Here is a 10,731-nt window from a genome sequence, read left to right as displayed (position 1 = left end):
CCTGCAATTAAAAAGCACATACAAAACAGTAGGCGATGCAGCATTAACACACATTTTGCTCCAATTACTTGGTGCTTAAGAAAAGGAATAAGAACTGAGGAACAAGTAGCCAAACACATGCAAGTGGCATTTTGTTTACATTATTTAGCTCTGGATACAGAATTTAATGTAGCTATGTATGTAAAAATCAGCAGCAAATACTTCATTCTAAACTTCGAGGAAGAAAAATTGTTTCTGAGCAATGATCTGACATATTACACATTTTGCAATGCCAAGTCTTGAGACAGGATTCTACATCAGAAAAAAGAATAATTAAGGTTGTGTGACAGAGAATAGATTGCTAATGGTGAAAATTGTCCAAAATTAGCTTTGGAGAATGCATGATCTTCTCTAGCCTGCAAATGACTTCTTCCATTAATAACAAATACTAATCTAAAATCCAGCAAAGTAACAAACACTCCCATGCAAAAAGCTGAAAATGCAAAAGCAACAGCATAAACTAATTTTCTACTGATCTCCTCAGGATGTGATCACATTACAATGTTTAACTTTCCCTTTAGATGGAGAGGGAGGAGTTGTTGCTGAAAAGAACAGTCCAGGTAGCAAAACGCGTTCTAGGTATGCTACTCTACAGAACTGCCATGATGGGAACAATAACATACTGTCAGAAACAAAAGGTGTTATTACAAAAGAAGTGAAAGTGTCTGCTTGATACACTGTATGTTATTTAATACCGTCATGCAGAACAGAACAATTGAAACATTTGTAATGCATTCACAGCTGGGTAACAAATAAAACTCTATCTTGTGCATGCTAGGAGTGGAGGGTCCTCAGAGAAGGAACAGAAGCCAAAACAAAACAAAACAAAAAAGGGTTTACAGTGACCATTCCTGGGAACTTACTCAGAGTCTTTGTTCCATAACCGTCGTCACCTAATCCGGGGATGTCCTGCACGGAAGTCCCCAGAGAGAGCAATGAGAAAGGAAGAACAGCCGCAGAAGAGGAAGGAAGAAGTCAGTGGAGTTGAAATGGATACTACCATGACTGACCATGTTGATTGAGCAATCTGGATCCCTGCCTTTTCTTTCTGAAACAAATTTAGACCCATATTCTATGGGAATTCAGCCAAAGAAAGAGGCAGTGACTGTGAAACGTGCCTTTTGGAGCTGTGAGGAAGAAGGAACAACCAGAGAAATAAAGTTCCAGAAACTATCCTCACTGGATAAATTTAGGACAGAATTTTCAAGAAAAAAAGTGAATATTTGTGCTTGGAACTAGCAAATATTATTAATAATGCTGGTTCTCTGTATAATTTAAGCAAGCAATAAATGCTTGTGGTGGTACACATTCCAAGATCCAATTCAGTTCTTCAAGCCGTTAACATGGGTGCTTCATTTAACTGTTAAACTTCCAGCGAAGCTGCCCATGGAAATCAACTTGGTGAAAGTCAAAGACAAAAAAAAGATTAGAAGATATATTTTAAAAAATAATTAGTGTCGTGAAAGAAATCAGATTTGCCTTATTTTGAGCCAATTTTGATCTGGGAATATTTCCGAGAGACAATTTTGGATTTATGACAGATGTCACAACAACTTTGAGGAGACATATTTGCGCTTCCAAAAGTTAAGGTCACTGCTTTATTCTTCTGAAAAGACTATTTCCAGAGATGGAAGGAGAAGCTGGATCCAAACTGCAGTCATACATTGGTCACAGTAGTAATACCTCTCCTGCCTGCCTATGACAGATATTTGCCTACACGTGTGGGATACTGGTATCATGCGTGTCACCCATTTGTTGTGCTGCTGCATGTGACATTGTCTCCAAGAGGTTACTTACGTTCTGGATCACTTGTTTCCTGCTCACTCTGCTCCTTGCTCTTGTAGAATGGGAATTTTCGTGAAAAGATGAAGTTCTTTTTACGCTTGTCATTGAATGACTGTGAAGGAGAAAAGGCATGGGGCAAAAACAGGGACGTCTAATTGTTGTCACACTCATGCTGACAAAACAACTAGTTTGTAAAAGTGGAGAGAACTGTAGTGACTCAAATCAGCACAAACCAAGTGGCTGCAAAGAATCAGAGGTAGTTGTGGTGAGGTCTGAAGGTTGAAGGCAAAGCTCCTGGAGACTGGATCGATTTGATTCCAGAGGTCTTAAGTCACAGTGTTCAGCTCCTTACTTGGAAACTGTTGTGTTTGGCTTGTTTGGATGAAGGGCTACAGATGGTTCAGCATGCTTTGAGATCAACCCATCCATCTTTAATCACAGCAGACTGTGCACAGAATTAATTAAGTGTCTGAAAAGAATAGGCTATAATGTGGAAAGTGGAAGCCTTTGATTTGCTTGTGGTGTGTGGATTCAGCCCTGTGTAAATTAAAAAACAAAATTCTTCACTGGTAGGTGCTGTTGATCTCATAATTTTTTATCTCGCCTCTTTATTGACAACTTCTTAAGTGTCCTTTAATGCTTTTTTTTGGGCATAATTAAAAAAAATACTTTATTTTTTAGATGTGTATTTATTCATTAGGTTTCTCTGGATATACTTTTAGTTCTATGTGATTTAGAAATTGAATTCTGCTGATAAGCAGTATTTCATTGCACGTCAAGCAACATATTTTGCTGTAATTCTTCAAATCAGAAATTAATACAGAAGAAACTGGGGTTTTTTGCATTTTAAAACCTTTGACTTCATTGACAGTTGCAAGGACTTACAGCACTATACTGTGTAAAAACCAGGATATGCCTACTTGGGACATTTATTTCAGATACTAAATAAGGAAATAGGGTCCCTATGTAGTCAATTGAAAGAAGATGGCATTTCTAGATGAAACACAGAGCTGCAGCCAGTGTGTGTCTGAAGTGATCTGTGCTGTCAGTCAGACAATGACCTATAATGTCTCTTATACTGAACATGTACAGACACAGGACTTTGCAAGTGATGACCTCTGAGAGAGCACAGACCTTCTTAAATCATTTAAAGGACAAATCTCATATGTTTGTCATTGCTCAAATTGAATATAACCAGTATTTGGCTCCAGTTCTGCAATGGAATATATTTAGAGTCTCAGAACATAATTTATTTTCTTACATTTTGAAATCATGGTATAAAATGTGGTTTAGAATACATATTTCTAAAAGATGCATACTGAAAATCTCTGTTAAAAGAGTTGGTTACTCGTGTCACGAAAGTTTCATGCCACTTTTACATTTCAAGCATATTTAAAGTTTAGTAACTGAAAACAAAGAAAAAAAATGCACATGTAGAATAAATGATCCATGAAAATCTCTCAGAGTATGTAAACATTCAATGTGAAATTAACGTGGAGGTCATGCACAAATAATTGAGACAGCATGCAATTTCAAAACAAAGCAAGTATGAAAGAAAGCCAGAGGAAAAAAAAAAAGCACATGAAGGATTAAAGTAATCTATGGATGAAAGGAGGACTGACATGCGCATTACATCACTTTAATGACCTAATGGATATAATTAAATTAAAATGCGTTTTCTGTGATAATTTCTTTCACTTTTCCAAAGAAAGGAATGTAGCATGCTAACATTTCTGTTTGTGAAAATGTTGTTTGTCATAATTTATCTGAATTTGACGTAGTAATGCTATTGGCATTACACTTTTAAAGGGAAAAAATATATATATAAACAATAACACCTCAAAAAGTAAGGGGGTTTTAAAATTACAATCACTTCATTACAGAATGCCATTTCACTTTGGACGTCAAGAGAATGTTATCAAATTGATAAATAGCTGTATTTCACAGAAATTGTATGAGAAATAACACTTATATATATTGTTTCAATTTTTTTCCCCAACAGTCTAGAGCAAAAACTTCAGAAAGTACATTTTCACCAGAAAAGCATATATTATTTTCACACTTATGCATGATCTAACAGTATACACCAAATTATACAGGTATTTTATAGTGTTATGCAAACTTTTTCTCCTTTTGCAGTTTCAAATATTGGGTTGCTTTTTTAAAAAAATATTGTTCCACTTCAATTTGGATGATCAAAATCTGGCCATTCATAGCAGATGACTATCATGTGCAACTATGCCACTGCATTTACACCAGTAAAAAGCCTTGTTCCTAAAATAAAGCTGATCTAGTTATATTAATACTCATAACCAAATATGTTTATGTATGTGATAATATTTGTATAGATTAATCAATGTGTATATTCATGTTAATGACCATATATACTATCATGGTGTAGTCTGAGGGTTTATATTTGAAATAACAAAGAAACTGTAAATTATTATAAAATGTTAAAATGGGTCAGACTCAGCAAACTTATAGATATAATTAGTCCTTGGTATTAACTGAAGGAGCTTACCAAGTGTTTATTTTCTTAAATTAAGTGCATGTTTCTCCGCAAGAAATCAAAGACAAGAGCCTTGATTTTGGTTTTGTATCCAATATAAGTGGGACTAAACTCAGGCTGATGGTCTCCACCTTAAGGATATGAAATCCTGCTGACACCCAGAAAATGTTTCTTACAGACATCATGATTTATATCTCTAATGTATAGAGACAAGGCAAAGAGAAGAGAGAGACTCACACAGAATAAAACCATGTTTCTATTGCGCACACCATGTTAATTCCAGATTTTGCTCCATTGTTAATTCCAGATTCTGCTCTATTGGTGGAAAAGTACAGACCAACACTGAGTGTGTATGTTCTTTTTTAAGGAAGGATCATGCATATGAGGATCTATGGCAAGGTTAAACTGCAAAACTCAGATGTATATTTGAGAAATTTATTTCTATACAATGGAAATGTTGGACTTGTCAAATACCCTGGAGCCATAGGCTCCCTACGCTTCTGGAAAGCTGTGAAATAGCTGTAGGATAAATGAGACCGAGGTATTTGCCTACATCTCTCTGCCTGATACAAAGGCTGTGTGCAACTGGAATTGCAATTGTGATAGGAAGCTTAGCCTGATTCAACAGCATTTATGCAGGCAGAGTTTCTGAAAGTCAGTGAAAAAGTGCCTGAAATGGATTCCTTGTAAGTAGCAGGTTCTTTGCCATGATAATGTAAAAACCTGTAATGGCAAATAACTCAGGCATTTCAGTTGCCATGAAAATCCTTTACAACAGATTACTTCTATATGTCACTGCTGTCACTTCACATAGATCATCACTAACCTAGGAAATGGCAGTAGCAGGCACTTTAAACAGGAAAGTGCCTAAGACTAAAAGGCAAATGAAATTTTCAATGGTTTGACAACAGAGCAGTGACATCATTCACATCACTTGATCTGTGATGGAAAAGAGTTCCTTCTCAGAAAAAAAAAAGTGGAGGAAAGCTTTCACTGATGTCCTGGCTTGAATTCTCGTTTGATACTACTTAAGCATACACTGTTTTGAGGAAGCCAAGAAAAATAATTGTGATGTGCACTGTGCACTCTTGCTTGATCAAGTATCCCCAGATGTCCCCAGTTATGTAAGCCTGGGTTACACACACCAACCTTCCCTGGTTGTGACAGACATTAAACCACTGTGTGTTTCTTCTTCTCAAGAACTCACTTGGGTACTTTTTTTGTGTCAAGATCAGTTTTGTATTCTAAATGTTTTTCCCTAGGCTCAGCAGCCATATATATATGTTACTCATCAGCTAATAGGGTAGTGGTTTTTAAAGGAAATTTTCATGTAACATTAAATAAACAGTCCAATTTCAAAATTTGCTTTATAGTGGTAAACATCATAAAAACCAGTAATTTGATAGTCATACCATACTGCAATAGGCAACTATATTGTTATTTACTTTGAGCTTCTTCCCAAATTTTTTTCATAGTGTAGCTGATCCAACCCATACTATTTAGTGCAGATGTGCCCTTGACAGAGGTTGTCCTCTTTATGCTTTGCAGAAGATCCTAATATGTTGGGGAAATATTTTTTATGGTGCTCTAACAGCTCTATCCTCTCAAAGCCAATAAACTCCCAACTGCTTTGGGAATGCTTTCTTTTTCTATTCCATTCAACAAATGCTTATCCTCAGTCATGAGCTGGGAACCAGTGTACAGGGATCACCTGAGAGAAAGCTGTTCCAGAGCACTGGCTGTGAAATTCTCTTTTACAGGGTGTAGATGAATTTCATATACCATCTAATTTTAGGCAGGTTTGAGCTATGCTTTAACCTAGTTTTTATGTTATATGATTAGGTATGTCAGTTTTGTTCTCAGATCAGTCTAGCAGTGTATATGAGAAATCACTTTTACTGCTTCTAATCTGCAATGTGGTTTTCTTATTCTTCTTCTTTAATACCTGATTTTGGCCTAAGTTAAATGAAAATCCCTCACATACACGCCCTTCTACATGAATCTACGAGATTTACTATCAACATTATATCTCTTCAATCCTTTCCTCTATATTTAATTGACCCTTTTTGTAGTAGGGAGATTAATTTACTCATTTGAACACTGACTTTAATAACGGTTTGGGCACTCAAACACTGTTAAATCCCTATATTTAAATATTTTGATTTTATAGACCTCTATATTATATATTTTAAATCCCTCCCATCATACCAAAAATTTGCACTGACGCCAGAAAGAAAATTTTTGGTCTGTAACATATACTCAGTCTTATTTCTCCTTGGAAGCACATATATCACCTCACTGGTTTTATAATGGGCTTTTTCACCTGGCCATCCCAAGCCATGATGAATTTGAAATCTCCAGGTTAAATGACGTGACCAAGTCTAGAGGATTGCCAGTGCTACTGAGCCATTCTTGCTTTCCTGGTGTAACCCCAAGCTTGGCCATGGCCTGGGTTCACACACACAGAAAGCACTTCATGATGTCCAGGTAGACACACAGAAGATAAACTGAGGAGTTGTTAGTGGCAGCTGTAAGCCTGGTTGTGCAGAGATCACAGAGTATATTCTTTGAGATGTAGATCTTTCATTCTCAGTCTGCACACACAATTACATGCTGGCAAGCAGCACTTGCTAACTTCCCTATGATTTTTTATGAGATACGAGGGGAAGGACTTCCCTATTCTGTTAAGTTCAGCCTTTGGTTTTCTTAGATACTTCAGTCCTGGGCTACAGTCACTCCTTATCGAATTTTTGCACCATGATCTGTTTCAACAAGTGAGAAACAGCTGGGTGAGAAGAAGCTTAGATGAAAGTAACTCTGCTTGCTTAGTTTTCCCATGAAGCTGTAGAGAGATCTGGGTGTTGGCAATTCAAAATGAAAAAGTAAAAGCCTGATTAAAAACTCCATGCTGTCTAGCTTCTCCAGATAAGGGTAGTGTGGCTTAGTATTCATGAGTATGAAATTTTAATAACATTTTTTTTAAAGACTTATTGCTACTTGTCTGCCAGCAACTCAATTTTAATTCCTAACAAAACAACAGTTAAAACCAACATAAACTACCAGGGGAGAAGAAACACTAATAGATTTTCAAGAAAACATGTAAAACCAGTATTTCTAGTTTTGCAAACCTGTATTTAACTTGGTGCAAGGTATGAAGGGAGTACTCTTCTGTGGTAATTTGCATGATATCATTGTTAGCAAGATGAAACACCAACATAAATCTTGCTTACGTGACAGCCAAGGTAATTTACACATATCTGAAGGTTGTACACCAAGATAGTGGGAAGGAATTGTTCAAACAGCAGCACTGGAAACTGATAGTGTGAAAATAAGAAAGGGCAAAGCTCCTTGACAGTAAAATCAATTTGGATGTAGAATAATCTGCCCCAAGGGAAGTGGAAAAGCCTAGATGATTTTTTCACATTTAAAACAAATCTGCTAATCTTAAGTACTGAGGGGAATAACACTGCAGTGCCTGGAGAGAAGGGGGTGGTGAAGGGAAAAGAGCTAAACAACAAGCCTCTTCCAGCTCTAACATCCGTGTTTTTGTGATGAGATGATCACAGACCCAGCACCTCAGAGTTATGCTGTGGTCCAGCGTGGGCTTGGACCTAGCCAAGCTCACTGCAGCCATATGGGCAGTGTGAAGGTGTTCCTCTCCTTCCTCACGTCTCCAGCTGGAGTCGGAAAATGTATTTGACGTTTGGCAATGTTGTCCTAAATGTTCCTCTACTCTGGTCAATATCTTTTCCCAAAAAGGAAAATAGAGCTGATGTATGTCATCAGCTACTGATCCTGCTAATAAATCTTTGCACATGTGAACCTGTCCCAGCACCCTTTGTGCAACAACGATGTCAAAAGAGCCCCAGAGATCAAAGGTAGCATTGGTGTGCACTTGGCAAAGATTTGGGACTATCTGATCACCCAGACCCACAGGTTTTCCTACAATATACTGTAGGACCTTTATCCACTTGATCTTCATTCCTCAGTTATGATCAGGTATTTTCAAAAATCTTTTTCAGAACTCTGATTCCCAGTTGACTGCTAGTGCTCTTTAGGATTTAAAATGAAATTGAGGATTTTGTTCTCTATGCGGTCTTTTGAATTAATTTCACTATTAAATAAAGCTGCAGAAGGTGTTGATTATCTGTGCTATTAAAAAACCACCAACTTCCTCATTTAAAACTATTTTTTGTGGAAACATTCATGCAATCGTGCTGTGCGCTTGTGCAAGTGCAAACTACTGCATTAAATGGACCATTGCACAAAAATAAGTTGTATAAAGACCTTTATTACTCTTATTTTGTTATGGAGTAGTGGAGAAAGATTTACAATACCTGCACGCCTTCAAACTATACTTCTAGAAAGACAGTTGGACAAGATAATCTTTTGAATTTCCCTTTTGAGTTAAAGGAAGAGTGACTGGTGTAGCAGGCTGAATGAAGGCAAGGGTCTGGCTCAGGAGACGTAAATCATGCCAGGCTCACGGTTTTAATTTAAAACATTGATTTATTTAGGCCTTACAGTTAAAGTCATAATAAATAGAGACATGGGCAAAAAAACCCAAAGTCAATCTCTAAGAGACTGGTTTAAGGTTTGTGTAGGAGGTGAAGCTCCTACGTCTTCCAGTAATGCATCTCACATAAGCAGTCTTCTCAGAGGCAGGATATCAAGTTAGATGGACTGTGGCTTTGACCCACGTGACGGTTCCTGTGTCCCTATAACCTTCCAAACATGGTCTCTGAGTCACTAAGGCAATCACCACTGAGGTGCTTAAATTTAACTGAGTCAGAAATAAAGATGTGAAATACAGAGCATCTGTCTTCTGGATAAGTGCTGACGCTTAACTCCACACTTCTGGATCTTTGTGTGATATCTTACTAGAAGAAAACTTTGCTCTCTTTCTAATTCTTTGACAATACCTACTGCCAATACTATAAATTTTTCTTTTCAACCAATTCTTTTAGAAGAAAACCCAAGTAACTATGGCATTATCTATACATACATACAAACTTCCTACTATTTAATTCAGGATATTAGACAGCAAGTTATAAAAATAGACTACACATGAAGTTCAAATCAGCACAAATTTCTGCTGGAACAGCTTAGAAGAAAAGCAATTAACTCTCAGCTGTAAACTTTAGTATTTTACCTGTGCTAGCAAATTTTCACTGTTTTATATTTAATCTGTGACTGATTTAAACATTGCATTACATATCTTTTTGTCTCCTAAAAATTTCTCTTACCTAAGCAGGGATGGCACAAACTGCTTGTGGGATAGAAAGTACAGATACTGTAGTCCCTAACATTATGGCCACCTAAGAAACAATATTATCTTATAAATAAAACTCCACACAATTATTAAGGTTACAGAAAAATTACAGAAGAATCTATAAAATCTATAAAATACATGTATTTATATTGCTCATTAACAGAAAAAAATTACTCTTAGTATTTTTGTTGACTGACAAAATGCCAATAGGCAGGAATATTTTTCATCATCTGGATAAATTCAATGACAAATCCACTATTTGTCAAATTTTCTACTCTAATCCATTATGCTTACAAATTGATGGCTGATATTTAGAATTTGTACTTTGCAATAAAATGAAATATGGAAAACAGACCCTAAGATTTTTTACTTTAATATTTTCTTTCAGTTTGAAAGAAATTCTTTCAAATACTCTACTTCTACTGGATTTTTCAAAGAAAGCTATGGAAACATATTTCTTCAGATGGGTAAAAGCCTCAAATTTGACCTGACAGTTATTTTTTCACTAATTCTAGAACTGATTCACCTTCTTAAAACCACAGATTCTTTAAGGCATACCAGTTCCCTGCCAGAGTCAACACTGCTACCATGATACAAATTAAGACTGAAGACTCACTTGCTTTCCTTTATTTTTGACTGTACCTGGACTCAACAGGCATTATTACTAAATTATCACGTCTTTTGTGGAGTGCCTCAAGATAACCTGGAGAAACAAGAATCTGTACAGTTAAATTTTTCTGGCTATGTGCTGTTTTATAATTTGAATTTTATTTGATTGCTTCAGCACATGAGTGAAACAGATGCTGATGACAGCAGTATTTCTAATGTACTTTGGAGAAATGCTGAGCAAAAAGTGTTCAGCTCAAGGGGAATGGTCAGGACAGCCCAATATTGCAGGCTCAGGTCAATCCAAAAGTACAGCCAGCATCCACTACTTGGCATCAGCCCCAGCTATCATGAAGTGTGGATACAGAGCAGTGAGGATGTGAAAATTCATGAAAGAGCAAGGGCAGTTGGACAAATGAGATTCAGATTTTCCTCCTGTCCTGGCTACAGACAGGGGGGTGGAGTTTAGTGCTGTAAGCGTGACCAAGTTGTTATTCTACACCATGCACATCATCCCTGG

The 10,731-nt window shown here is 36.7% G+C and overlaps 1 protein-coding gene across 32 annotated transcripts in view; it reads right to left on the bottom strand.

Moving 5' to 3' along the window:
- The window catches only part of DLG2 (discs large MAGUK scaffold protein 2), a 1,005,290-nt gene that overhangs the window by 24,332 nt on the left and 970,227 nt on the right, over positions 1 to 10,731 (bottom strand). For 24 of the 32 annotated variants that reach the window (XM_017735865.1, XM_017735859.1, XM_017735860.1 and 21 more), the window contains one exon: positions 1,837 to 1,936. In XM_017735865.1, coding sequence (XP_017591354.1) covers positions 1,837 to 1,936 — 100 coding nt within the window. Of the gene's footprint in view, positions 1 to 902; positions 949 to 1,836; positions 1,937 to 10,731 lie in introns of all 32 variants that reach the window. The other 8 variants (XM_017735861.1, XM_017735864.1, XM_017735870.1 and 5 more) reach the window with 1 other exon arrangement.

This window comes from Corvus brachyrhynchos, unplaced genomic scaffold (genome assembly GCF_000691975.1).
Source record: "Corvus brachyrhynchos isolate BGI_N302 unplaced genomic scaffold, ASM69197v1 scaffold44, whole genome shotgun sequence".
In the NCBI taxonomy this organism is placed as follows: Eukaryota; Metazoa; Chordata; class Aves; order Passeriformes; family Corvidae; genus Corvus; species Corvus brachyrhynchos.
Note: the sequence above shows the minus strand (reverse complement) of the source record. Positions and strands in the feature narration are given on the sequence as shown.